General features: G+C 55.5%; 2 protein-coding genes across 7 annotated transcripts in view; both read left to right on the top strand.

Moving 5' to 3' along the window:
• The window catches only part of DPP9 (dipeptidyl peptidase 9), a 50,435-nt gene extending 41,344 nt beyond the window's left edge, over positions 1-9,091 (top strand). For 5 of the 6 annotated variants that reach the window (XM_055371336.2, XM_055371335.2, XM_063701982.1 and 2 more), the window contains 4 exons: positions 630-782; positions 1,421-1,563; positions 4,386-4,497; positions 7,658-9,091. In XM_055371336.2, the coding sequence (XP_055227311.1) occupies positions 630-782; positions 1,421-1,563; positions 4,386-4,497; positions 7,658-7,750 (501 nt within the window). In that variant the 3' untranslated portion in view covers positions 7,751-9,091. Of the gene's footprint in view, positions 1-629; positions 783-934; positions 1,070-1,420; positions 1,564-4,385; positions 4,498-7,657 lie in introns of those variants that run through there. The other variant, XM_055371341.2, reaches the window with a different exon arrangement.
• A 4,403-nt stretch (positions 9,092-13,494) lies between these two features.
• MYDGF (myeloid derived growth factor) lies at positions 13,495-27,469 on the top strand. Its single transcript, XM_055371334.1, has 6 exons — positions 13,495-13,819; positions 15,336-15,386; positions 19,013-19,074; positions 24,255-24,336; positions 25,011-25,083; positions 26,930-27,469. Exons 1-6 carry the CDS (start codon positions 13,646-13,648, stop codon positions 27,007-27,009), a joined length of 522 nt encoding a protein of 173 aa, XP_055227309.1. The 5' UTR covers positions 13,495-13,645; the 3' UTR covers positions 27,010-27,469.
• Positions 27,470-27,975: the final 506 nt, after the last annotated feature.

Below are 27,975 nucleotides of genomic sequence, written 5' to 3'. Positions count from 1 at the left end.
GCCTGGTTGGCAACCCTCCAGAGAGGCCCTGTGCTGCTTCCTACACGGCAGAGGGGTTGCGAGGGGCGGAAAAGCCGTGACCTCCCTCCATCAGGCCCTTTTATAAGGGCCCCTCATCCCATTCACATGAGTGGGCCCCATGGCTCAGTCGCTTGAAGGCCGCAGTAGTGATCTCAGCACGGACTTCAGAGGGGACACCAGCATTGAAATCGTGGCAGTGGCGGTGGTGGGGATGTGGCTGGTAGTGATAACGGCGATGGCACCAGCCATTCTTTGTGCCCTTGCACATGCCTGGGCACCCCTGTCTTTTTCTTCCTCGTGCCCTCTAGAAAATGGGTCCTCTTCCTGTTAATGTCCCTTTATTAGGGATGGGCAAACTGACGCCCTCAGAGGGGACGTGGCTCCCAGAGCCACTCGCCTGGGAGGTGGCAGAACAAGATGGCTGCTGGATCTGTGCAGCCGTCCCCAGATAGCAGGCAGGGTTGGCAGGGCCTGGAGGGACAGGGGGCTTCCAGCGAGCCACTTTTCATCCGAGAGGGAGAGACGCCCTGAAAGGAGCAGAGGTGTCACTGCAGGGGAGGGACATAGCGGGAGGAGGCCACTGAGAGGTGCCCGGCTTCATCCCTCAGGGCCAGGTGGAGATCGAGGACCAGGTGGAGGGCCTGCAGTTCGTGGCCGAGAAGTATGGCTTCATCGACCTGAGCCGAGTTGCCATCCATGGCTGGTCCTACGGGGGCTTCCTCTCGCTCATGGGGCTAATCCACAAGCCCCAGGTGTTCAAGGTGGGTCCCACCCCTGGCCGGCCTCAGCCACGCCCCTCCCTGCCCCCTTCCCCATCTACGCCGCGTTTGCCCACCGCCCGCGCCACCCGGAGCCCACCCACCGGGGAGGCGCCTCGGCAGGGGCCTTGCCACGTGGCTGTTTCTCCCCGCAGCAGCCCCACGGGGCCGAGCCCCCCTCCTCATTGCCCGCCACCGCCGACCGCAGGATGGCATCCGGCTGCACAAAACCCCGCCAGCAGCTCTCTGTGGGAGGCTGAGCCCGGGACCCCGGCCTCGGATGGGCAGAGGTGGGGCATGGTGTGCAGAGCGGCGGGGGGGCCCCAGGCCGGCGGCAGTCAGGGCACTGCGGGGCGGCGGCGATGAGGAGGAGGAGGAGGCAGACGGGCAGTGGGACCCGGCCCTCTGCGGCGGCGGGGAGGGGCCGCACCTGCCCGCCTGTGGCGCCCTGCCCACCCCCATGCCACGCACCGTCCACGGGGGCCACGCGTTCTGAGGGCCCCTTCCTTGCCGGCCCCATGTGCATGAGCGCTCCTCACGGGCTCCAGGGCGGCCCCGGGACAGCGGCTGATGCTGGCTGTAGGACCCGACGCCTGTTTCTCTCTCTCTCTCTGCCCCCATCTGTCTGCTGTGTCCCTCAGGTGGCCATCGCGGGTGCCCCCGTCACCGTCTGGATGGCCTACGACACAGGGTACACTGAGCGCTACATGGACATCCCTGAGAACAACCAGCATGGCTATGAGGCGGGTTCCGTGGCCCTGCACGTGGAGAAGCTGCCCAATGAGTAAGGCCGCCGCCCTGCCCTGCGCTCCTCCCCAGGGCTTCTCCTGCACCCTGGCACCAGCTGTCTCTATCAGGGTGCCCTCCTGCCCCAGCTGGCCCTGCCCAGGGAGCCTCAGGCCATGTGGAGCCTCCCCGCTGTGCTCCTGTGGTGGCGTCTGCCTGCATGTGCCTCACGGTCCCCTCCAGCCCACCCTCCCTCCTCACTGCACCTTGCAGGAAGGGGCACCCAGGGGTGCTTGTCTGGGGAAGGAGGCTCCCAGCCCTGCCCTGGGAAAGATGAGGGAATTCGAGTCACTGCTTTTCACAGGCAAGCCTCCCCCACTCCCCTGCATCCTGCTGGATGCCCCATCACAGCCTCTGTCTTGTTCCCGACATAGATGTCCACAGGGCCAGGGACCAGCTCAGATGTCCCATTTTATGCTTTTGACATGGGTCTTATTCTCTGATGGAGAGAAAACAGTGTTCCCATTTTCTGGCACGTCTCCAGAAAATGTTCCCCAGAATCCCGTGCAGTCACCTAGGGGGTTAAAAATCTGCCTGGGCATGGGCCGGGCGCGGTGGCTCACTCCTGTAATCCCAGCACTCTGGGAGGCTGAGGCGGGCGGATCATGAGGTCAGGAGATTGAGACCATCCTGGCTAACAAGATGAAACCCCGTCTCTACTAAAAATACAAAAAATTAGCCGGGTGTGGTGGCGGGTGCCTGTAGTCCCAGCTACATGGGAGGCTGAGGCAGGAGAATGGCGTGAACTCGGGAGGCGGAGCTTGCAGTAAGCCGAGATCGTGCGCCACTGCACTACAGTCTGGGCAACAGAGCCAGACTCCAACTCAAAAAAAAAAAAAAAAAAAAAAAAAAAGGTCTGCCTGGGCACTTTGGGAGGCCAAGGCAGGAGGATTGCTTAAGGTAGGAGTTCGAGACCAGCCTGGCCAACATGGTGAAACCCCATCTCTACAAAAAAATACAAAAAATAAGCTGGGCATGGTGGTGCATGCCTGTAATGCCAGCTACTTGGAAGGCTGAGGCAGGAGAATCGCTTGAACCCAGGAGGTGGAGTTGGTAGTGAGCGAACATCATGCCACTGCACTCCAGCCTGGGCAACAGAGAGAAACTCTCAAAACAATAATAATAATAATAATAGGCCAGGAACGGTGGCTCGCATCTGTAATCCCAGCACTTTGGGAGGCTGAGGTGGGTGGATCACTTGAGGTCAGGAGTTCAAGACCAGCCTAGCCAACACTGTGAAACCCCATCTCTACTAAAAATATAAAAATTAGCCAGGTGTGGTGACAGACACCTGTAATCCCAGCTACTCAGGAGGCCGAGGCAGGAGAATTGCTTGAACCTGGAAGGGTGAGGTCGCAGTGAGCTGAGATCGCACCACTGCACTCCAGCCTGGGCAACAGAGTGAGACTCTGCCTCAAAAAATAATAATAATTTCTTGTGGTGAAATTCACAGAACCTAACAGTCACCTTAAAGCAGCCCTCGGTGCATTTGCAGTGGTTCCAGAACCTTTCCAGCACTCCAGCGTCAAACCCTGTTCCCATTCCTTAGCAGTCACTCCCTGTCCCGGGGCAGCCACCGATCTGTGCTCTGTCTCAATGGGTTTATAAGTTCCGTTAATTTGGATGAATGTAAACTGGAATTTCAACGGCGACGTGTGGCCACTGGCTCCCGTATCGGACAGGAAGGGCTAGGGCAGCCGATTCTGGTGAGGCTGCGTGTTGGCCTCACCAGTAGCCCATGCCACACTCCAGACCACAGAGAGCAGCAGACCTAGGTGGGTTTTTGTTTTGTTTTGTTGAGAGAGTCTCACTCTGTGGTCCCAGCTGGAGTGCAGTGGCTTAATCTCAGCTCACTGCAACCTCCACCTCCCGGGTTATAGCAATTCTCGTGCCTCAGCCTCCTCAGTAGCTGGAATTACAGGCATGCACCACCACACCCAGCTAATTTTTGTATCTTTAGTAGAGATGGGGTTTCACCATGTTGCCCAGGCTGGTCTTGAACTCCTGGCCTCAAGTGATCCACCTGCCTTGGCCTCCCAAAGTGCTGGGATTACAGGTGTAAGCCACCATGCTCAGCATTTTTTTTTTTTTTTTTTTTTTTGATCATAGCTCACTGCACCCTCCCAGGGTTTAGGTGATCCTCCTGCCTCAGGCTCAGCTGGGACTACAGGTGTGCAACACCACGCCTGGCTAACTTTTAAATATTTTTGTAGAGACGAGGTTTTGCCATGTTGCCCAGGCTGGTCTCAAACAACTGGACTCAATCCACCTAGCTTGGCCTCCCAAAGTACTGGGATTACAGGCATGAGGCACTGCACCTGGCCTGGGTTTTTGTTTTTGTTTTTGTTTTTCTAATTTAGAGATGGGGTCTTGCTCTGTCACCCAGGCTGGAGTGCAGTGGTATGATCATAGCTCACTGTAGCCTCCACCTCCTGGGCTCAAGTGATCCTCCCGCCTCAGCCTGCACAGTAGCTGGACTTACAGGCGCACCACTACACTCAGCTGATCTTTTTTTTTTTTTTTTTTTTTTTGAGATGCTGTCTCCATCTGTCGCCCAGGCTGGAGTGCAGTGGCGCGATCTCGGCGCACTGCAACCTCTGCCTCTGAGGCTCAAGCAGTTCTCCTGCCTCAGCCTCCCAAGTAGCTGCGATTTCAGGCACCTGCCACCATGCCTGGCTAATTTTTTAAAATATATTTTTAGTAGAGACGGGGTTTCACCATGTTAGCCAGGCTGGTCTCAAACTCCTGACCTTGTGATCTGCTCCCCTCCTACCCCACGGACAATCCCTGGCCTCAGACCCTTCCCCATCTGTTTTCCAGGCCCAACCGCTTGCTTATCCTCCACGGCTTCCTGGACGAAAACGTGCACTTTTTCCACACAAACTTCCTCGTCTCCCAACTGATCCGAGCAGGGAAACCTTACCAGCTCCAGGTGGGTGGCTGTTGGGGGCTTCGGCCCCTCCGTGAGCCGACAGATCCCTGGGAGTGGGGGGTGGGACGAGGCGGGGTGGCTTCCCACTGTGATCAGGGGCTCCCAGCCCCCCACCCCACAGCCCTATGTCCCCGCCCTCCCAGCTCCCAGGGCCATTGATGTATCAGTCCTGTCTTGACAGCTCAGGGTTCCGCCTGCCTTCGGTGCTGGGAGCACGGGATCGGGGGCTGCCACACCCACCCCTGCTCCGGGCCTAATGGAGGGAGGAACCCTTACCGAAATTGCCCCGCAGACGGGCTTTATTTGAAACTGAGAAATTGCGTAGAAGAAACCGCTGAGTGCTGAAGGCCCTAGCAGGCTCCTTCCTAAGGGGCTGGGGCCAAGCATTCCCTGAGGAGGCAGCAGTGAAGGGTGCTAGAGTGAGTGGAGCCAGCCAGGCTTGGGGGACGGAGCGGGAGGAGAGTGGGGGAGTGGGTGGAGCCTTGGCAGCAACGTGGGGCTCAGTCTAGGTGGGCGGGGCTTCTGCGCTAAGGGATGGGCATGGTTATGGGCGGGGCCTCAATGGCGAGGAGGGTGGGGCTTCTGCAGAGGGACGGGGCTTCAGTGTTACGGTGGGTGGGGCTTCCGCAGTAAATGGTTGGCCTGGGTGTGGGGAAGGGCCTCGGTAGTGGAGAGGGTGGGGCTCGGTGTGGGAGCAGGGCCTCAGCGGTGAGGAGGGTGGGGCTTCTGCTGTAGAGGAGGGGGGCGCCTCAGTAAGCAGGGTGGAGCTTCTGCTATAGAGGGGCGGGGCCTCAGCGGGGGCGGGGCTTCGGCTGGATTTCCAACTGAGGGTGGTGGGAGGTGACTCGGGCTTGTGAGCAGAGCATAGAGTTGGGCGGCTTGCCATTTGACCCACATTTCTCTGGCTGCTTTGTGGATGGCCTGTGGGGGACAGTGGGACGTGGTCCATAGTTGTACCGGCGGGAGATTCAGGAGGTATCTTGGAGGCAAGAGGGCCAGGTTTTATTACCTGTGGACTGCAGACAATTTCTGCTTCCTGGGCGCCTCGGCATGCTCTGTCCTGTGGGGAGCGTCCTGTTGCCTTTCAACAGAGCAGGGAAATGGGGCCGCAGAGTAGGAGGGAGGCAGAGCCACCTTGTGGGGTGATGAGCTGATCTCTTGGCGGTGCCCCCCACTGACACCCCACATCCCAAGCAGCCCAGGGAGTGATGTCAGGCGGGGCTGGAATGGAACTTCAGATGTCTCTTCCCAGCCTGAGACCCGAGCCCACTGCCCTCCCAGGGGCCAGGTAGCTGGGACAGCATTCACCCTTGCACCTCGTTTCTCCGTCTTTGAAACGGACATGATAACTCGGCCTCCTTGAAGGCTGCTGGGGCCAAACAAGGTCTTCAGAAAAGCATTCAGCCCGGGCGTGGTGGCTCACGCCTGTAATCCCAGCACTTTGGGAGGCTGAGGCGGGTGGATCACTTGAGGCCAGGAGTTTGAGACCAGCCTGGCTAACATGGCAAAGCCCCGTCTCTACTGAAAATACAAAAATTAGCCGAGTGCGGTGGCACACGCCTGTAGTCCCAGCTACTCGGGAGGCTGAGGCAGGAGAATCGCTTGAACCTGGGAGGCGGAGGTTACAGTGAACCGAGATTGCGCCACTGCACTCCAGCCTGGGCGGCAGAGCGAGACTCCGTCTCAAAAGAAAAAAAAGAAAAGAAAAGAAAGAAAAAAGAAAAGCATTCAGCACACAGGGTGGGCCCAGGGTCCTGTCTCACTGCCTCCCCACAGGAAGTAGAACGTGAGATGAGATAGGCTGTGGGGTGGGAACATGGCATTGTGTGGGACAGATAGAGTGCACCTCACCTTCTGTTTCAAAGACCCCAAAACATCTGGGCCAGGCAGCTGGCGGCCCCAGGCCCTCTTTATACACAAATCACATTTGTCACATGCCGGGCCTTGGGCTTGGTCTGGAAGCTCATTGGGGAGCCAGACAGACCCTCTCTCTGCCCTCTTAGCCAAGAGGAAAAAGTAACCAGGCAGCTGGGACCCAGAGTGGCATAAAGGCATGGGCACAACATGTGCATATGGCTGGTGTCAAGGGCAGCAGAGTCTGCCCCAGGGAGTGCCACTGCCCGGGCTGGGGAAGGAGTGGGCCCTTGAAGTGCCTGGGGCAGCAGGACCTGGAAGCTGGTCTTGATGTCAGACTGGCAAGTCCTTGCAGAGGTCTAGGCTGGGGACGGTGTCATCAAACTCGTGATTCATCCAGGGATGGATTAAAGAAGGCAAGAGTAGAGGAGGGGAAACCAGTGGGTGGCTTGGTGCATTCCCAGGGTGATGGGCAACAGTGGGGACCAGGAGCCTGCAGAGGAGGGGATGATTCAGAAACCCGTCTCACTGGCAGGAGGTGGCGTAGATGGGCCACCTGCCCCTGCTGCCGGCCAGCCCCGGGGTTCTTTGTGGAGAACGTGGGGTTATTTTCATGCCTTGGTCCTACCAACCCCTAGGGGGCAGTGGGGAGCTATAGGGGTTGTCCGTCAGTGCCTCGAGAGCCCTCCTTCGTGGCCAGAGGCAGGACCTGCATCCCCGTGTGGATCCACCCCCAGGCCTGGCGTTGGCTGGGCCAGGTCTCAGGAGCCTGGGGAGTTCCATGTTACTGCCTGCCTCTTGGCTTGATCCCCCTTGGGCACTAAGAGGACCCAGAAAATGCTTCACAAATCCTCAAAGGCAGCTGTCCTAAGGCCCAGAGCTAGTCACATGCCTTTTGGTAAAGTGGAAATGGCTCGAGACCAGGGCACCAGATGTTCCTGAGGCTTGAAGCCTCAGCCACCTCCACAGAGGTGAGTTGGTCGCCCGTCAGCCGGTTTGGGGGAAAGAGGCAAACGGTTTCTTCCTAAATCTTTCCTCTGTGCAAGTGCGTGCACACCGCAAGGCGTTTTGTAAACTTTGTCTTACCAAACCCTCCCAAAGACTGTGAGGTCCGGATTCACCCCATTTTTGAGAGAGGCCCAGAGTTACACTGCAAGTCAACAGCCGAGGTGGGATTCAAACCCAGATCACTGGGCCTCAGAGCACCTGCGCCTTCCCGGATGCCCTGAGCCAGAATAAGGGAGGAGCCTAGGACACGGGGGTGGTCCGGCCACGCCCCCCAGCCCTGCCTCCTGTCTCCCCGCAGATCTACCCCAACGAGAGACACAGTATTCGCTGCCCCGAGTCGGGCGAGCACTATGAAGTCACGTTGCTGCACTTTCTACAGGAATACCTCTGAGCCTGCCCACCGGGAGCCGCCACATCACAGCACAAGTGGCTGCAGCCTCCGCGGGGAACCAGGCGGGAGGGACTGAGTGGCCCGCGGGCCCCAGTGAGGCACTTTGTCCCGCCCAGCGCTGGCCAGCCCCGAGGAGCCGCTGCCTTCACCGCCCCGACGCCTTTTATCCTTTTTTAAACGCTCTTGGGTTTTATGTCCGCTGCTTCTTGGTTGCCGAGACAGAGAGATGGTGGTCTCGGGCCAGCCCCTCCTCTCCCCGCCTTCTGGGAGGAGGAGGTCACACGCTGATGGGCACTGGAGAGGCCAGAAGAGACTCAGAGGAGCGGGCTGCCTTCCGCCTGGGGCTCGCTGTGACCTCTCAGTCCCCTGGCCCGGCCAGCCACCGTCCCCAGCACCCAAGCATGCAATTGCCTGTCCCCCCCAGCCAGCCTCCCCCACTTGATGTTTGTGTTTTGTTTGGGGGGATATTTTTCATAATTATTTAAAAGACAGGCCGGGCGCGGTGGCTCACGTCTGTAATCCCAGCACTTTGGGAGGCTGAGGCGGGCGGATCACCTGAGGTTGGGAGTTCAAGACCAGCCTGGCCAACATGGGGAAACCCCGTCTCTACTAAAAATACAAAAAATTAGCCGGGTGTGGTGGCGCGTGCCTTTAATCCCAGCTACTCGGGAGGCTGAGGCAGGAGAATCGCTTGAACCCGGGAGGTGGAGGTTGCGGTGAGCCAAGATCGCACCATTGCACTCCAGCCTGGGCAACAAGAGCGAAACTCTGTCTCAAAATAAATAAAAAATAAAAGACAGAAAGCAAGGGGTGCCTAAATCTAGACTCGGGGTCCACACCGGGCAGCGGGGTTGCAACCCAGCACCTGGTAGGCTCCATTTCTTCCCAAGCCCGAGCAGAGGGTCATGCGGGCCCCACAGGAGAGGCGGCCAGGGCCCGCGGGGGGCACCACCTGTGGACAGCCCTCCTGTCCCCAAGCTTTCAGGCAGGCAGTGAAACGCACCGAACTTCCACGCTTTGCTGGTCAGTGGCGGCTGTCCCCTCCCCAGCCCAGCCGCCCAGCCACATGTGTCTGCCTGACCCGTACACACCAGGGGTTCTGGGGTTGGGAGCTGAACCATCCCCACCTCAGGGTTATATTTCCCCCTCCCCTTCCCTCCCCGCCAAGAGCTCTGCCAGGGGCGGGCAAAAAAAAAAAGTAAAAAGAAAAGAAAAAAAAAAAAAAGAAACAAACCACCTCTACATATTATGGAAAGAAAATATTTTTGTCGATTCTTATTCTTTTATAATTATGCGTGGAAGAAGTAGACACATTAAACGATTCCAGTTGGAAACATGTCACCTGCCTGAGGTTCCTTCTAAGTCCTGGGGCTCCTGAGTGGGAGGGGCTTCCGGGGGGCAACAGACAAGACATGGCAGAAGGGCACTGCCATCTGTGGGGACTCCTGGGGTGCTGGGGCTGCCTGGGCACCATGCCCTGATCAGACTGACCCACAGAGGATGGCTCCAGCCACCTGAAGAGGGTAGTCCTGTCCTCGCTGGTCTAGGAAGGTCTACCCGTCTCCAGGGACTCAGCTCTGGCTGTCGTGTGTGGCCTGGTCTGGCCCCCCAGGCTCCCCAGAGCCTCAGCACAACCGAAATTACAGCATCCTCCATGCTGGATCCTCCCCCAGCCAACACCTCCTTTTCTACCTGAGACTCTGCACCCTGAGGACCACGACAAGCCAAGGCCCTCCTCACATCGTCCCAGCAGCCAAGACACCCAGCAGACCCTGTTGGCAACGTGCGGGGCATGTGGGCTCCATTTCTAACAGTAGGGATGGACTGCCCTGCTTATCCACTTACTCCATCCTTTGGAAATTTCCACTTTTTTTAAAAAAAAAAAAGGGGGCTTAAAAAAACATACGAGGCCGGGCGTGGTGGCTCACACCTGTAATCCCAGCACTTTTGGATGCCAAGATGGGTGGACTGCATCAGTCCAGGAGTTGGAGACCAGCCTGGGCAACATGGTGAAACCCTGGCTCTACAAAAACAAAAATTAGCTGGGTGTAGTGGCGCATGCCTGCAGTCCCAGCTACTCAGGAGGTTGAGGCTGGAGGATCACTTTAGTCTCGGGAGGTCGAGGCTGCAGTGAGCTGTGATCATGCCACTGCACTCCAGCCTGGGTGACAGAGTAAGACCCTAGTCTCCAAAACAACAACAACATCAAAAAGGAAGTATAAAAAAGAAAAAAATTCCAGTACAAAATGATATTTAGGGGACTCAGGCACAGTGGCCTCCACCTGTAATCGCAGCTAATCAGGAGGCCAAGGCTAGAGGTTGGCTTGAGCCCAGGCATTTGAGATCAGCCTCAAAAAAAAAAAAAAAAAAGGCCATGTGTGGTGGCTCATGCCTGTAATCGCAATACTTTGGGAGGCTGAGGCCAGCAGATCACTTGAGCCCAGGAGTTTGAGACCAGCCTGGGCAATATGGTGAAACCCCATCTCTACTAAAAATTGAAGAATTAGCCCAGCGCGATGGTGCACGCCTGTAGTCCCAGCTACTCAGGAGGCTGCAGTGGGAGGATCACTTGAGCCCTGGAGGAGGAGGAGGTTGCAGTGAGCTGAGGAGGTTTCTCCAGCCTGGGCAACAGAGTGAGACCCTGTCTCAAACAGACACACACACACACACAAAGGAGGCCAGGCACAGTGGCTCACACCTATAATGCCAGCACTTTGGGAGGCCATGGTGGGCGAATCATTTGAGCACAGGAGTTTGAGACTAGCCACAGCAACATGGCATAAACCCCATCACTACAAAAAAAATAATAATAATAATAGCTGGGTGAGTGTTGCATGCCTTGTAATCCCAGCTACTTGGAAGGCTGAGTGGGAGGATCATTTGAGCCCAGGAGGTTAAAGCTGTAGGGAGCTGAAACTACCACTGCATTTCAGCCTGGGCGACAGAGCAAGACCTTGTCTCAAATTTAAAATAAATAAATAAATAAATAAAAAATCTGATATTTGTGTGATCGAACCTTGTCCTTTAGGACTGACAGATTTCATATCATGATTAGTGGGATCTGTGGAATAATTTGTTGTTTGCTCCTCTGTCACCCAGGCAGGAATGCAGTGGTATAGTCACAGCTTACTGCAACCTCGACCTCCTGGGCTCAAGTGATCCTCCCACCTTGGCCTCCCTCCCAAAGTGTGGAGATTACAAGAGCCGCTGTGTCCAGCCTTGTTTTCTTTTCTTTTTCTTTCTTTCCTTTTTTATTTTATTTTATTTTTTTTTTTTGGACACAGGGTTTCGCTCTGTCACCCAGGCTGGAGTGCAGTGGTGTAATCTCAGCTCACTGCAACCTCTGCTTCCATGGCTCAAGTCATCCTCTGGCCTCAGCCTCCCAAGTAAGTGGGACTACAGGCACAAGCCATCATGCCCAGCTAATGTTTTTGTATTTTTTATAGGGACGGTGTCTTGCCATCTTGCCCAGGCAGTTTTTAAACTCCTGAGCTCAAAGTGATCTGCCTCCCAAAGTACTGGGGCCAGCCTTGTTTTTTCTTTTAATCCTTTTAGTGTGATGATTTGTGGTGGGTGGGTGAAACTTGGGGCCGAAACCTTTCTGGAAAGAACACACACACGCATGCACACGCATACGCACAACCTGCCTGGGTTCTGTAGCAGACTCCCAACAGCTCACAACTGAAATTCCTTGTTAGCCGCAGAGCTCGGCCGTGCATCGAATCCTTCATGGTGACAGGCTGAAAGTTGAACACCGTGGTAAGGTAATGGGGACTCCATCAGTGGAACCGTGCTGTGTCACTCACCTAAGGAACAGGGCTGCACTGTGCTTGTCCAGTTTATGGAGACAGTGTCTCATGGGTCCAGAACAGAGACAGCTGCATGGAGGAAGAGATTTATTTGTTTATTTATTTATTAAGACGGAGTCTTGCTCTGGGACCCAGGCTGGAGTGCAGTGGCATGATCTCAGCTCACTGTAACCTATGCCTCCTGGGTTCAAAAGATTCTCCTGCCCCAGCCTCCCAGGTAGCTGGGATTACAGGGGCCCACCACCATGCCCGGCTATCTTTAAAAAATAATCTTAAAATATCTTTAAAAATATATATATAAGTATATATATGAATATATATGAATATATGAATATATATGAATATCTATAAGAATATATGAATATATATGAATATATGAATGTATGAATATATATATGAATATATGAATATATATGAACCTATATATGAATATATATATAGGAATGCGGTCTCACTATGTTGCCCAGAATGGTGTAGAACTCCTGAGGTCAAGCAATCCACCCACCTTGGCCTCCCAAAGGGTTGGAATTACAGGCACGAACTATCACGCCCGGCCAATAAATTTCCTAACGCAAGCAGGTATCCCAATTTAGAACAGGCTGCCACTGCAGAAAGGCAACTGGCTTGGACTTCTGTCATTGGCAGAGGAGTCAGCCTCCACTGGGATCCTTCTCACCTCCCTGGGGCTCACCACCCTCCGTAGCTATGGAGTAGAGTGATTTAATTCCTCAAAGGGTGAATTATAACCCATCTTAGGAGTCATCTATGACGTTTTCTCTCTGGATTCTGTTTTTTGCCAGTTGGGAAGGACTAGAAAAACCAGCTTAATTCTTGACCCCCCAGGCCTGGCCACTGGTGTTTTCTTGAAATGTTAAGCCATTTGTAACCAAAGAATGACTTCCTTCTCTAGTTGAAAACCTGGGATCTAATGATAGCAATAGCTAGAATATATAATTCTCAGTTCATTCGTTGCGGTGTGCGAACTTAATTCCCTCACTTACTCCTCCCAACAACTCCTTGAGGTAGGGATTATTTTCTTTTTAACTTTTTATTTTGAAATAATTTTTGCCTCCCAGAAAATCTGCAGAAACTGTAGGGTTTCCTAATACGCTTCATCCAACTCCCCCTAATGTGAACATCGTCTGTAACCCCTAGGACAAGCCAGGTTATCAAAGCCAGGAAGTGAACACCCACATAATCCTATTAACAAATACACAGACTGGTCGAGCGTGATGACTCACACCTGTAATCCCAGCACTTTGGGAGGCCGAGGCAGGCGGATCACTTGGGGTCAGGAGCTCAAGACCAGCCTGGCCAACATGGTGAAAACCTGTCTCTACTAAAAACACAAAAATTAGCCCGGCGTGGTGGTGAACACCTGTAGTCCCAGCTACTCGGGAGGCTGAGGCAGGAGCATCACTTGAACCTGGGAGGCGGAGATTGCAGTGAGCCGAGATCGCGCCACTGCCCTCCAGCCTGGGCAACAAGAGGGAAACAAAAGCAAGCATCCTGCTTCTCATCCTACTTTCCCTCTGCTAATTTTGAATATCGATGCACACACATCTTGGCTGCAACGATTATGAGAAGTTCGCCTAATGGTGACCTTCGATTTCCCTCACTCCCTGTACATCTCCTAGCTGAAACAGCTGCAGTCAGTCACACGGCTGGTGAGGGACCCTGAGACCCCAAAACGAACTCCATTGCCACCTGAGGGACCCTCCAAGGATCGCCGGGCTACGCCGGGTCCCTAGGGTACGAGGCCTCCCCCTCGGCGGCCCCGCCCCCTCGGCGGCCCCGCCCCCTCGGCGGCCCCGCCCCCTCGGCGGCCCCGCCCCCTCGGCGGCCCCGCCCCCTCGGCGGCCCCGCCCCCTCGGCGGCCCCGCCCCCTCGGCGGCCCCGCCCCTCTGCAAACGTCCCGCCCCCTCGGCAAAGTCCCGCCCCCAAGATGGTGGCCCCGGGCGGTGGACAGGGCGGGGCGTGCCGGGTCACGTGGACAGCCGACGCCGACGTGGCCTCCGGCGGACGCTCCACGTGTCCCTCGCCGCGCCCCGTCCACCCGCCCCTGCCCTGAGGACCCTAGTCCAACATGGCGGCGCCCAGCGGAGGGTGGAACGGCGTTGCCGCGAGCTTGTGGGCCGCGCTGCTCCTAGGGGCCGTGGCGCTGAGGCCGGCGGAGGCGGTGTCCGAGCCCACGACGGTGGCGTTTGACGTGCGGCCCGGCGGCGTCGTGCACTCCTTCTCCCATAACGTGGGCCCGGGGGTACGTGCCACCGCCGTCCCGGATATTTGAGTGCTGGCAGGCCCGGGGAGGGGGCGCGGAGCATTGGGGGCGGGGCCCGAGGAGGGGGCGCGGACCGCGGAGGTGGGTACTGAAGAAGGGGTGCGGATTGTTAGGGTCGGAGGCTGAGTGGGGGGCGCGGGACCGTGAGGCCGGGGTCATCACTGGGGCAGGACTGAACTCATAGGGAGCGGGGCCTTGTGGGCGCCGGCGGCGTTGAGGGGGCGTGATCACCTGTCACCTGTCGCCTGCCTAGAGTGTCCAGGAACCCCTGTCCTCCAGACGAAGAGGTGGGGAGGGGTCAGTGATAGGAGCGGCAGGAGGCTAAAGGGCATCTGCCCTCCTGGGCCTGAAGGAAATCAGTCGCTGCAGCTCCGAAGAGGGAGGAAGTGCTCCTTCCTTCCATTGCACAAGGTCCCCCCTCACCGAGGGTGTGAGGCCGGGCCCTCAGCCCTGTACTCAGCTTGTCGGCAAAGTCCCTTCCCCTCTCAGCCTCCCTTTCCCCGCCTGTAATAACGGTATCTTTACTGTTTTTTGACTATTTCTTTTTAGACTTGCGTGCGGTGGCGGGATCTCGGCTCACTGCATCCTTAGCCTTCTGGGTTCAAGCAGTTCTCCTGCCTCAGGTAATCCCAGTACCTGGGATTACAGACGTGTGCCACCACACCCGGATAATTGTTGTTGTTGTTGTTTGAGATGGAGCCTCACTCTGTCGCCCAGGCTGGAGTGCAGTGGCGCGATCTTGGCTCACTGCAACCTCTGCCTCCCAGGTTCATGCCGTTCTCCTGCCGCAGCCTCCCAAGTAGCTGGGACTACTAATCTTTGTATTTTTAGTACAGATGGGATTTCACCATGTTAGCCAGGCTGGTCTTGAACTCCTGACCGCAGGTGACCCGCCCACCTCGGCCTCACAAAGTGATGGGATTACAGGCGTGAGCCACTGTGCCAAGCCAGTTTGTTGACTACTTCCTTTATAGTTAGGTGTGATGCCAAGTCCTTTATATGTTAGGCCCAAGTTACAGATGAGAAAATGCTTCACATAAAAAAGAGAAACAGAGAGAAACTAGAGGCTCAGAAAAGTTTTCACTTGTCCAGGTCCCATGGCAAAACCCATCTCTACAAAAATACGAAAAATTAGCCAGGTGTGGTAGCAGGTGCCTGTAATCCCAGGTACTCAGGAGGCTGAGGCAGGAGAATCATTTGAACCCGGGAGGCAGAAGTTGCAGTGAGCTGAGATCATCCGACTTCAGCCTGGGCGACAGAACAAGACTCTGCCTCAAAAAAAAAAAAAAAATTAGTCGGGTGTGGTGGTTGCGCACCTATTGTCTCAGTTACTTGAGAGGCTGAGGCAAGAGGATTACTCAAACCTGGGAGTTCGAGGCTGCAGTGAGCTGTCATTGTGCCCCTGCACTCCAGCTTGGGTGACAGCAAGACCCCGTCTCTTAAACAAAATAAAAATTTCCTTATACCAAACCTTTTTTTTTCTTCCATTCTCTAGGACAAATATACGTGTATGTTCACTTACGCATCTCAAGGAGGAACCAATGAGGTGAGTTGTTCAAAATTCCCTCTAGCTTACTGTGACAGTATCCATTGTTGTATGGAGATGTTCTGTAGCAGACAGCAGGGTTGGGTCTCACCTATATCACCTTACACTCATTGAATGACTCTTCCTAAACCAATAAAAAGGGAGAGTATTGGCATTAAACAGTGACGACAGATTCTGCTGTTATTATTCCACAGAGCAAGCAAATGTCTGGACAGAAGGAGGGAGGGGAGATGGGAGTCTGCCATCCCCATGAGCATCTGTTGGGATGTTGTATTTTATATGCAGTGCAGCAAGTTATCACAGCTTAGGGGCTTAAAACAGCACCCATTTATTATCTCATAGCTTTGTAGGTCAGAAGTCTGGGTCAGCTCAGCTGTATGCTTCATAAAACCAAACTCAAGGTATTTTGGGAGGCTGAGGCGGGCAGATCACCTGAGGTCAAAGTTCGAGACCAGCCTGGCCAACATGGCAAAACCCCATCTCTACTAAAAATACAAAAATTAGCTGGGCATGGTGGCACATGCCTGTAGTCCCAGCCACTCAGGAGGCTGAGGCAGGAGAATCACTTGAACCCAGGAGACGGAGGTTGCAGTGAGCCAAGATTGTGCCACTGCACTCCAGCCTGGGCAACAGAGCGAGACTCTGTCTCAAAAAATAAATAATAAATAAATAAAGGTATCACAGGCAAGGCATGGTGGCTCATGCCCCATCTCTACAGAAAATAAAAAAATTAGCTGAGCGTGGTGGTGTGCACCTGTGGTTCCAGCTACTTAGGAGACTGAGGTGGGAGGATCGCTTGAGCCCAGGAGGTCAAGGCTGTAGTGAGCCGTGATTGTGCTACTGGGCAACAGAGCAAGACCCTGTCTCAAAAAAAAAAAAAAAAAAGTCTCTGGGCTGGGAGAAGAATCCTCTCCTTCAAGCTCTTAGTTGGCAGAATTCAGTTACTTGTGGTTCAGGGACCAAGGTCCCGGTTTCCTTGCTGGCTGTTGTCTCCAGCTGGTGGCAGAAGAGCCAGTAAAGATGATTTGGGCCGGGCACAGTGGCTCATGCCTATAATCCCAGCACTTTGGGAGGCCAAGGCTGGCGAATCACCTGAAGTCAGGAGCTCCAGACCAGCCTGGCCAACATGGTGAAATCCCGTCTCTACTAAAACTACAAAAATTAGCCGGGCGAGCCAGGCGCGCTGGCTCACGCCTGTAATCCCAGCACTTTGGGAGGCCGAGGCGGGAGGATCACAAGGTCAGGAGATCGAGACCATCCTGGCTAACACGGTGAAACCCCGTCTCTACTAAAAATACAAAAAATTAGCCGGGCGTTTTGGTGGGCACCTGTAGTCCCAGCTACTGGGGAGGCTGAGGCAGGAGAATGGCGTGAACCCGGGAGGCGGAGCTTGCAGCGAGCCAAGATCGCGCCACTGCACTCCATCCTGGGCGACAGAGCGAGACTCTGTCTCAAAAAAAAAAAGGGTGATTTGAAGCACATGGACACATACGCCACTGCTGCCCTTGCGGCAACTGCAGGGCAGGGAATACAGGCGGCCTCTAGGAGCTGAGAACAGCCTCTGGCTGGCAGCAAGGAAATGAAGACTTCAGTCCCGCAACCAAGAGGAACTGAAATCTGCCACAACCACAAGAGCTTGGAAGAGGACCTTGAGCTACCAGTAAGAGCCTAGCCCGGTCAACACCTTGAGATGGGTTTCGCCATGTTGGCCAGGCTGATCTTAAACTGCTGACCTCAAATGATCGGCCTGCCTCGGCCTCCCAAAGTGCTGGGATTACAGGTGTGAGCCACCGGCGCCCGGCCTCCTAGAGATTTTTCTGTATCCTATGTAAAGTGCTTCAATTGCATGGACGTGTGGAGTTGACAGTCCTGTACTAATGGATTGAGGGTTACTTCCAACCCAGTCCGTGAATAACCTTGGCCAGGGTTCACTGTACAAGTGCAGTTACATCTGTGGGAAAACCACCCAGAAGTGGGATTCCTGGGTCCATTTTCTTAAAAGTAAAACTGGGCTGGGCGCGGTGGCTCACGCCTGTAATCCCAGCACTTTGAGAGGCCAAGGCAGGTGGATCGCCTGAGGTCGGGAGTTTGAGACCAGCCTCGCTAACATGGTGAAACCCCATCTCTACTAAAAATACAAAAGTTAGCAGGGCGTGGTGGCGCGTGCCTGTAATCCCAGCTACTCAGGAGGCTGAGGCAGGAGAATTGCTTGAACCCACGAGGCAGAGGTTGCAGTGAGCTGAGATCGCACCACTGCACTCCAGCCTGGGTGACAGAGCGAGACTCCATCTCAAAAAAAAAAAAAAAAAGTAAAACTGTATGTTTTGAGATGATGGTAGATTTACATTCACTTGTAAGAAATCCTGCAGAGAGATCCAAGTACCCTTTAACCAGGTTCCCCGGTGGTAACATCGTGCAAGAGGCCGGTCATTTTAGAGATGGGGTCTCGCTATGTTGCCCAGGCTGGTCTTGAACTCCTGGGTTCAAGTGATCATCCCACGTCGGCCTCCCAAAGTGCTGGGATTACAGGCATGAGCCACCATGCCCAGCCTGCATTTTCCATTTTGCTTGTACCTGTTGCAGCTCCACCGACAACCTGGAATAGTCTTGGTTTTCACACCCATATGGTGTGTTAGCAGACGGGGGCTTTTGCCCTTCTGACCTGTGAGAAAAAGGTATCTCACGATAGTTCAGCTTGCGTTTCTTTATTTTTCATAAATGATATGGGACATCTTTTTTTTTTTTTTTTTTTTCAGACAGAGTCTCGCTCTGTCGCCCAGGCTGGAGTGCAGTGACGCGATCTCAGCTCACTGCAAGCTCCGCCTCCCGGGTACACGCCATTCTCCTGCCTCAGCCTCCCAAGTAGCTGGGACTACAGGCGCCCACCACCGCGCCCAGCTAATTTTTTGTATTTTTAGTAGAGATGGGGTTTCATCGTGTTAGCCAGGATGGTCTTGATCTCCTGACCTCGTGATCTGCCTGCCTCGGCCTCCCAAAGTGCTGGGATTACAGGCGTGAGCCACCACGCCTGGCCTGGACATCTATTTATATGTTTAAGAGTTGTTCTTAGGCCTGGCGTGGTGGCTTATATCTGTAATCTCAGCACTTTGGGAGGCCAAGGTGGGAGGATTGCTTGAGGCCAGGAGGTTGAGACCAGCCTGGGCAATATGGCAAGACAGTGATTCTACAAAACACAAAAATTAGCCGGGTGTGGTCCCAGCTACTTGGGAGGCTGAGGGGAGGATCGCTTGAGCCCAGGAGGTAGAGGTTGCAGTGAGGCGAGATCGTGCCACTGCACCCCAGCCCAGGCCACAGAGAGAGACTCCATCTCAAAAACAAACAAACAAACAATGTTGTTCCTATTTCCCCATCCGTGGGAGCCCCTTTGGGGTAGTTCTTATTAGAGGCACCACTTTTATGGGAAGGATGTGGTGCAGGCAGGCTCCCTGATCACAGATGACAGCAAACCCCAGGCCACCAGGAGGGCGGGGCAGGGGATTTAGTGGCCAGCCCCTGAATCGGGAGGTACAGAAGAGGTGGCCTGACTGTAGACTCAGAGGTACACCTAGAAGTCTCTGAGAGCAGCTGTGTGTCTGGGGCTGACCCGCGCTCTCTTCTCTCCCCAGCAATGGCAGATGAGTCTGGGGACCAGCGAAGACCACCAGCACTTCACCTGCACCATCTGGAGGTGAGACTCGGGGTGGGGATGGCATTTCCGGCTGCCGTTGGCCTGCCCTGTGGCCTCGGGAGCTGCTTTGGAAGGCAGGGAACGAGGGCTGCACCCCTGGAGGGGAAGACAGACCAGCAGGGAGACTCATGCATGTGCAGGTGGGGGTTGGCAGGGTCGCTGGGGTGGGAGTGCTCCCCAAGGAAGTGCACTGATGCAGAGACTGAGAAGGTCTGGGGGAGACGGGGGGAGCCTGTGCGGGGCAAGGTCCCAGGAAAAGGAGAAGCAGCTCAGAGGGTGCGGAGCGTGGACCAGGGCCCAGGAAGGCCCCAAGGGGCTCCACCCTCCCCTAAGGGTGAGACGAACTCACCAAAGGGCTTTTTGGCAATTTTTTTTTTTTTTTGAGATGGAGTCTCCATCTTTTGCCCAGGCTGGAGTGCAGTGGAGCAATCTCGGCTCACTGCAACCTCCACCTCCTGGGTTCAAGCGATTCTCCTCCCTCAGCTTCCTGAGTAGCTGGGATTACAGGCGTGCGCCACCATGCCTGACCCTTTTTGGCAATGTTTAAAAATTGAGATAAAATTCCATAAAGCACAGCATTTTAAGCTCACAATTCCGCTGCATGGAGTACTTTCTCAGAGGTGTGCAGCCAGACCTCTGCTTCCAGAACATTTTCATCCCCTGAAAATAAACTCTGTTCCCATCAGAGTCATTCTCCTTCCCAGCACATGGCAGCCACGCATCCCCCTCCTGTCTCTGTGGATGGGCGTGTCCTGGACATTGCATAGAAATGGGGTCAAACCTTCCCTGTGTGGCCTTTGGTGTCTGGCTTCTCTCACTGAGGGTGACATCCTCAAGGCTCATCCGTGCTGAGGCCCGTGTCAGCCTCATTTCTTTTCCTGGCTGAGTCCTATTCCAGAGGGCTCCCTGCAGGAACATGTGGAGCTCAGATCCCCCCGGCTGAAGGAGGCAGGCTGAGGCAGGGAGCCCCTCCAGGCACCAACCAGGATGGAGTCGGGGGTTGGGGGTGGGGCGCAGATTGAAGCCTGTGCAGAATGAGGATGGGGTAGGTGGAGAGGGCACAGATTGGAGGCTGTGTAGAATGAGGGTGGGGTGGGTGGGGAGGATAGATTGGAGGCTTTGTAGAATGAGGATGGGGTGGGTGGGGAGAGCACAGATTGGAGGCTGTGTAGAATGAGGACAGGGTGGGTGGGGAGGGTAGACTGGAGGCTGTAGAATGAGGATGGGGTGGGTGGGAGCGTAGATTGGAGGCTGTAGAATGAGGATGAGGTGGGGAGGGTAGATTGGAGGCTGTAGAATGAGGGTGGGGTGGGTGGGGAGGGTAGATTGGAGGCTGTAGAATGAGGGTGGGGTGGGTGGGGAGGGTAGATTGGAGGCTGTAGAATGAGGATGGGGTGGGTGGAGAGTGCACAGGTTGGAGGCTGTAGAATGAGGGTGGGGTGGGTGGGGAGGGTAGATTGGAGGCTGTAGAATGAGGATGGGGTGGGTGGAGAGTGCACAGGTTGGAGGCTGTAGAATGAGGATGGGGTGGGGAGGGTAGATTGGAGGCTGTAGAATGAGGGTGGGGTGGGTGGGGAGGGTAGATTGGAGGCTGTAGAATGAGGATGGGGTGGGTGGAGAGTGCACAGGTTGGAGGCTGTAGAATGAGGATGAGGTGGGGAGGGTAGATTGGAGGCTGTAGAATGAGGGTGGGGTGGGTGGGGAGGGTAGATTGGAGGCTGTAGAATGAGGATGGGGTGGGGAGGGTAGATTGGAGGCTGTAGAATGAGGATGAGGTGGGGAGGGTAGATTGGAGGCTGTAGAATGAGGGTGGGGTGGGTGGGGAGGGTAGATTGGAGGCTGTAGAATGAGGGTGGGGTGGGTGGGGAGGGTAGATTGGAGGCTGTAGAATGAGGATGGGGTGGGTGGAGAGTGCACAGGTTGGAGGCTGTAGAATGAGGATGAGGTGGGGAGGGTAGATTGGAGGCTGTGTAGAATGAGGACAGGACGGGTGGGGAGGGTAGATTGGAGGCTGTAGAATGAGGATGGGGTGGGGAGGGTAGATTGGAGGCTGTAGAATGAGGATGGGGTGGGGAGGGTAGATTGGAGGCTGTAGAATGAGGATGGGGTGGGGAGGGTAGATTGGAGGCTGTGTAGAATGAGGACAGGACGGGTGGGGAGGGTAGATTGGAGGCTGTAGAATGAGGATGGGGTGGGGAGGGTAGATTGGAGGCTGTAGAATGAGGATGGGGTGGGGAGGGTAGATTGGAGGCTGTAGAATGAGGATGGGGTGGGGAGGGTAGATTGGAGGCTGTAGAATGAGGATGAGGTGGGGAGGGTAGATTGGAGGCTGTAGAATGAGGGTGGGGTGGGTGGGGAGGGTAGATTGGAGGCTGTAGAATGAGGGTGGGGTGGGTGGGGAGGGTAGATTGGAGGCTGTAGAATGAGGATGGGGTGGGTGGAGAGTGCACAGGTTGGAGGCTGTAGAATGAGGATGAGGTGGGGAGGGTAGATTGGAGGCTGTAGAATGAGGGTGGGGTGGGTGGGGAGGGTAGATTGGAGGCTGTAGAATGAGGATGGGGTGGGGAGGGTAGATTGGAGGCTGTAGAATGAGGGTGGGGTGGGTGGGGAGGGTAGATTGGAGGCTGTAGAATGAGGGTGGGGTGGGTGGGGAGGGTAGATTGGAGGCTGTAGAATGAGGATGGGGTGGGTGGAGAGTGCACAGGTTGGAGGCTGTAGAATGAGGATGAGGTGGGGAGGGTAGATTGGAGGCTGTGTAGAATGAGGACAGGACGGGTGGGGAGGGTAGATTGGAGGCTGTAGAATGAGGATGGGGTGGGTGGGGAATGTAGATCGGAGGCTGTAGAATGAGGATGGAGTGGGGTGGGGAGAGTAGATTGGAGGCTGTAGAATGAGGACGGAGTGGGAGGGGAAGGCACAGATTGGAGGCTGTGTAAAATGAGGACAGGGAGGAGGGGAGGGCACAGATTGGAGGCTGTGGAATCAGCTAGCTGGGGTAGGAGGAGGAGGAGGAAGGTGCTGGGCAGAGTCCTGGTGGAACTGGCGGAGCTGGTGCAGGTCTGGGCTGGGGATGAGCTAGGCAGGTGACAGGTGTGGGAGTCTGTGGGGTAGTGGCTGTGGAAGTTTGGATGATGCTATCTCCCGGGGAATATGTCCCGCCAGAAGGGGCCCCAGCTGTTTCCCCTCAGGCAGGTCTTTACCAGCATGTTCTCTGAAGGACCAGCCTGATGGCTCATAGCCTTCTTGGGGTGCAGACATCTGGGAATCAGACAAAAGCTGTGCACTCTCTTCCACCTGCCCGAACACACACGCATCTGGGTCCACAGCCCCTCCCCAAGTCTCCCCAGACACCGCCCGATTCTGCCCCGGCCACCATCCTCTGTCAGGCTCATGGTTTATGGGCTTATCCCGGCTCCACTCGCCCCACTCATTCTCGTAACCCCACTGCCTAGATCCCAGCTCGATCTGGGCAAGGTCATGAAGGGAAGGAAGCCATCGGGCCCCCCGGTGGGGAGGGGGTCGGGGGCTTCAGGAATCTTGTCCCTTCTTCCCTGATCCTTGGCCCAGAATGTTTCAGCCCAAACAGTGGGTATTTCTTGAGCCTTTATTTTGTGCAGACACTTTGGAGGGAGAAGTCCAAGATATAGCTCCACCACTGTGGTCAGGTTAAAGCACGTTGACAAATGGGAGACGGAGATCAGGGAGTGGCGACGTTTAATTGCAGGACAGGGTGTGATTTGCTGCCTCGTGTGGGTGTTGTCCCGCCGTGCCCTGCGGGGCGCTTTACAAACAGCAGGTGTTTCTGGGGAGATTCTCACCCACTCCATGGAACTGGCTGCATCACAGGCAGGCCAAGGCCCCAGGAGGCATCAGCAGGGTCATTGAGAGGAGATAGGCCCCATCAGCCCAGAGAGACCCTGCAGAGGCCGCCCTGTAGTCTTGGGGAAGCCCACAGTCGCCATCATCTGTCTGCAGGCCACTGCCCTGCATGGACCCCTGAGTGCCAGCTCCCCAGAGGGCATCTGGGCAGGTGCAGGTCTGGAGCAGTTGGGATGGTGGCTGGGCTCACCTTGAGCCTGAATCCTCCTGTCCAACCCCCACAAAAGCTCCCCAGGGGCATGCTCAGCCCCGGAGACCTGCCACCCCAGGCCTCCTCATCTCAGACAGTGACTGGACCCTCCCTGACCAGGCCTGTTGGCAGTGCTAGGGCTTAAAGAAGAATCTAGGGCTCCCTGGATACCCCCGCCCCACCCATGCACATAGAACCCCAGCCAGGGCTTCCACAGAAATGGCTCCCCTGCTGCCCCTCCATCCCCATCACACTCTCTTCACACCGGAGATGCCATCATCCCCTGCTGTCACCTTCTGACACCTTCTGCCACTCCAGTTCCTTAGAAGCCCCCGTTAGCAGCCTTCTAGAGACCTGGGCAGATGATCCTCCCCACTTCTTAAGTTAACTCCTGTACTTCCTAGTCAATGCCCTCTGAGAAGCCTTTACTGGCCTCTCATTGCCCAGCCCCAGCCCCCGTCGTAGTACCTGGATTGCTGTCAGCAACCAAGAAGCCATGTGCAGTGAATGGACATGGGGTCCTGTCCCAGAGCAGCTCCCAGCCCACAGGGGAGAGAGGCGTGTCTATGAATGAGCTGGAAGAACATTCTGGCACAAAGGGGCCAGGCACAGTGGCTCACATCTCTAATCACAGCCCTCTGGGAGGCTGAGGCGAGTGGATCACTTGAGGTCAGGGGTTGAGGCCAGGCTGGCCAACATGGTGAAACCCTGTTTTTACTAAAAATACCAAAATTAGTCAGATGTGGTCGCAGGTGCCTGTACTCCCAGCTACAAGGGAGGCTAAGGCAGGAGAATCACTTAAACCCAGGAGGCAGAGGCTGCAGTGAGATTGTGCCATTGCCATCCAGCCTGGGCAACAGAGTGAGACTCGTCTCCAAAAAAAAAAAAACAAAAACATTCTGGCACAAAAGAAAGAGTGTCTGCTGTTGAGAGGGCCCCATCCGTGCTTCCCAGTCAGCAGGTGCTCATGCTCGGGAATGGCGTCCATGTTGAGAAGCAGGCACAAGACCTGCTGAACCCAGCCCGAGTCCCTGGCGGGGCTACTTCCAGGGCGCACAGACCCAGACCCAGCAGGCCTGGCCTGACTCCCTCGCCCCCTCTTCCTCTGCAGGCCCCAGGGGAAGTCCTATCTGTACTTCACACAGTTCAAGGCGGAGGTGCGGGGCGCTGAGATCGAGTACGCCATGGCCTACGTGAGTATCTTGGGGCAGGGCAGGCTCCGGGTGTGGCTTCTGTGCACTGGGGCAGCTGTGAGATGTCCTGCCACAAGAGGGCTCCATGGGGACAGGGAGGAGAGGGGACAGCGAATCCTGCAGAGGTAGGGTGTGTAACTTGCAGGAACCTGGCACACAGACACCCCCAGGCCAGGAGGCACCGGGGCACGGGGGTTTGGTAACCTGTTGCTGCTGGCTTCTCTTGTATATGCCAGAAAAGACTTCTCCAGGCCAGGCGCGGTGGTTCACGCCAGTAATCGCAGCAATTTGGGAGGCTGAGGCAGGAGGATTGCTTGAGGCCAGGAATTTGATACCAGCCTAGGCAGCATAGCAAGACCCCGTATCTACCAAAAGTAAAAAAAAAATAGCCAGGCATGTTGGCATGCACCCGTAGTCCCACCTACTCAGGAGGCCGCAGCAGGAGGATCACTTGAGTCCAGGACTTTGAAGCTGCAGTGAGGTATGATTGCACCGCTGCATTCCAGCCTGGACAGTAGAGTGAGGTCCTGGCTCAAAAACAAAAAAGTCTCCTCTCCATGTCTACTAAAAGTACAAAGCTTTAGTCTGTGCTTCTCTGGAAAGCAAACTCAATCGTTTTCCTAATGATGAGCATTGAACTGGCCCTGGTAAAGTTTCCACTCATTCTTTTTCAGTCTAAAGCCGCATTTGAAAGGGAAAGTGATGTCCCTCTGAAAACTGAGGAATTTGAAGTGACCAAAACAGCAGGTACGGAAAGATGGGGATGGGGTAGAGGTGACGCCACCCCCATCCAAGGGTGGGCAATCGGGGCAGTTTGGAGAGGGGGGTCGGCCATAGGGGTCCTGGAGACTGTAGACCAGGCATCCACAAACTGATTCTATAAAGGCCACCTCGTCAATATCTTCAGCTTTGTGGCACTGTGGGTTCTGTCTAGAGCTGTGCCATTGTGGCACAAAGCTGCTGCAGACAGTATGTCCATGCGTGGGTGTGGCTGTGTGCCACTAGAACTTTATCTTAGCTGGGCGCAGTGGCTCATGCCTGTTATCGCAGCTGCTCAGCAGGCTAAGGTGGGAGGATCATTGGAGCCCAGGAGGTCAAGACCAGCCTGGGCAACATAGCGAGACCCTGTCTCTACAAAATTTTTTTAAAAATTAGGCTGGGCACGGTGGCTCACGCCTGTAATCCCAGCACTTTGGGAGGACGAGGCTGGCGGAACACTTGAGGTCAGGAGTTCCAGACCAGCTGGCCAACATAATGAAACCCCATCTCTACTAAAAATGCAAAAAATTAGCCAGGCGTGGTGGTGCGCACCTGTAATCCCAGCTATTCAGGAGAATTGCTGGAACCTGGGAGGTGGAGGTTGCAGTGAGCTGAGGTTGTGCCACTGCACTCTAGCCTGGAAGACAGCAAGATTCTGTCTCAAAAAGAAAAAAAATTAGCCGGGCATGGTAGTGTGCACCTGTAGTCTCAGCTACTTAGGAGGCTGAGGTGGGAGGATTGTTTGAGCCCAGGAGGTCGAGGCTGCATTGAGCTATGATCGCACCACTGCACTCCAGCCTGGGCATCAGAGTAAGACTCTGTCTCAAAAACAATAAACAGGGCTGGGCATGGTGGCTCACACCTGTAATCCCAGCACTTTGGGAGGCCAGGAGTTCCAGACCAGCCTAGCCAACATGGTGAAACCCCTTCTCTACTAAAAATACCAGAATTAGCCAAGGATGGTGGCACATGCTTGTAATCCCAGCTACTCAGGAGGCAGAGACAGGAGAATCTCTTGAACTTAGGAGCAGGAGGTTGCAGTGAGTCGAGACTGCACCACTGCACTCCAGCCTAGGCAACAGAGGAAGACTCTCATCTCAAAAAAATAAATAAATTTTAAAAAATAAATAAATGAAATAAAACAAAGTAGAAACCATCAGGGCTTTGAGGTTGGGACCGTGGCATGCCGAGGGGTGGCTGCAGGGGTCACTGGGAAGCATCAGGGTCCTTCTTCAGTTGCCTGAGCAGCACCGGTGTCCTCAAGCCACATTCAGCTGCATGGCGCCAATGCTAAGCAGAAAGAGGAATCGGAGGCGCCGAGCTGGGGCAAGGGTGGGAGCCAAGGGAGTGGACACAGCAGGTAGGGCCAGGAGACTTGGGTGAAGCAGTGGAAGCCAGAGTTCTGACCCTGCTGGAGAAGTGTCATGAGGGCCTCAGACAGGTTCACCCACTGAGCAGGAGGTCTTGCAGCCCGACCCACCCTGCATGCTGTTCAGGCCGGGATCATCTCCTTCCTGGGCTTCTTCTGGCCGCTTTCTGCGTCTCTTCTTGACAATGTGGCACAAATGACCAGGGTTCTTCCCACCTCAGGTCTTTCTGTGGCTTCCCGCTGCCTGCCATCTATGTTAGCCCCACCGACCTTACCCTCCACATCACCGTTTTCCTGTCTGTCACCCGTAAGACTTTCAGAGCCTGGGGCCTTTTCACATGGGAGTCTGCTTTGGAGACTGCTCCCCTTCCCTGCTCAGCCCCCACCATGGGCCCCACCCCAAATCCTCAGGACTTCTGAGAATTTTCAACGTTGAGGGCCCAACCATGTGTTTCTTTCTTGCAGTGGCTCACAGGCCCGGGGCATTCAAAGCTGAGCTGTCCAAGCTGGTGATTGTGGCCAAGGCATCACGCACTGAGCTGTGACCAGCAGCCCTGTTGCGGGTGGCACCTTCTCATCTCCGGTGAAGCTGAAGGGGCCTGTGGCCCTGAAAGGGCCAGCACATCACTGGTTTTCTAGGAGGGACTCTCAAGTTTTCTACCTGGGCTGACGTTGCCTTGTCCGGAGGGGCTTGCAGGGTGGCTGAAGCCCTGGGGCAGAGAACAGAGGGTCCAGGGCCCTCCTGGCTCCCAACAGCTTCTCAGTTCCCACTTCCTGCTGAGCTCTTCTGGACTCAGGATCACAGATCCAGGGCACAAAGAGGGTGGGGAACATGGGGGCCACGCTGGGGAAAGCAGCCATGCTCCCCCCGACCTCCAGCCGAGCATCCTTCATGAGCCTGCAGAACTGCTTTCCTATGTTTACCCAGGGGACCTCCTTTCAGATGAACTGGGAAGAGATGAAATGTTTTTTCATATTTAAATAAATAAGAACATTAAAAAGCAACCCCACAGCCTGGGCCCTCCCGGCTGGTCGTTGCGGATCAGGAGCTCAGACGCGGCTGACACTGCCCCACCGTGGGCGGGTGGGCGGTGTCTCTGGGTGGGACTTCTCTGCAGGCATCAAAGCGCTAGATCCCAAGGTGGCTGTATGTGAACTTGCCCCCTTCCCCCCTTGGCACTCGCTGTCCCTGGGTCCCCCACATGTTGTGAATTCACACCCGGGTTTCTGTGGCTGCCACAGGCCCCAGCGCAGGAGGATGTTCCAAGGCCGACCTGCTCTCTGCAGCCTGGGACATTGGTTTCCCTTAGTTTGTTTTTCTTTTGAGACAGGGTCTTCTGTCACCCAGGCTGCAGTGCAGTGGTGTAACACGGCTCACTGCAACCTCCACCTCCTGGGCTCAAGCGATCTTCCCACCTCAGCCTTCCAAGTAGCTGGGACTACAGGCACGCGCCACCATGCCCGGCTAATTTTTGCATCTTCTTTTGATAGAGACAGCGTTTTGCCATGTT

The sequence above is a fragment of the Gorilla gorilla genome, chromosome 20 (assembly GCF_029281585.2).
Source record: "Gorilla gorilla gorilla isolate KB3781 chromosome 20, NHGRI_mGorGor1-v2.1_pri, whole genome shotgun sequence".
Classification (NCBI taxonomy): domain Eukaryota; kingdom Metazoa; phylum Chordata; class Mammalia; order Primates; family Hominidae; genus Gorilla; species Gorilla gorilla.
The sequence above is the reverse complement of the archived record's forward strand: the minus strand, read 5'-3'. Positions and strand labels throughout refer to the sequence as shown.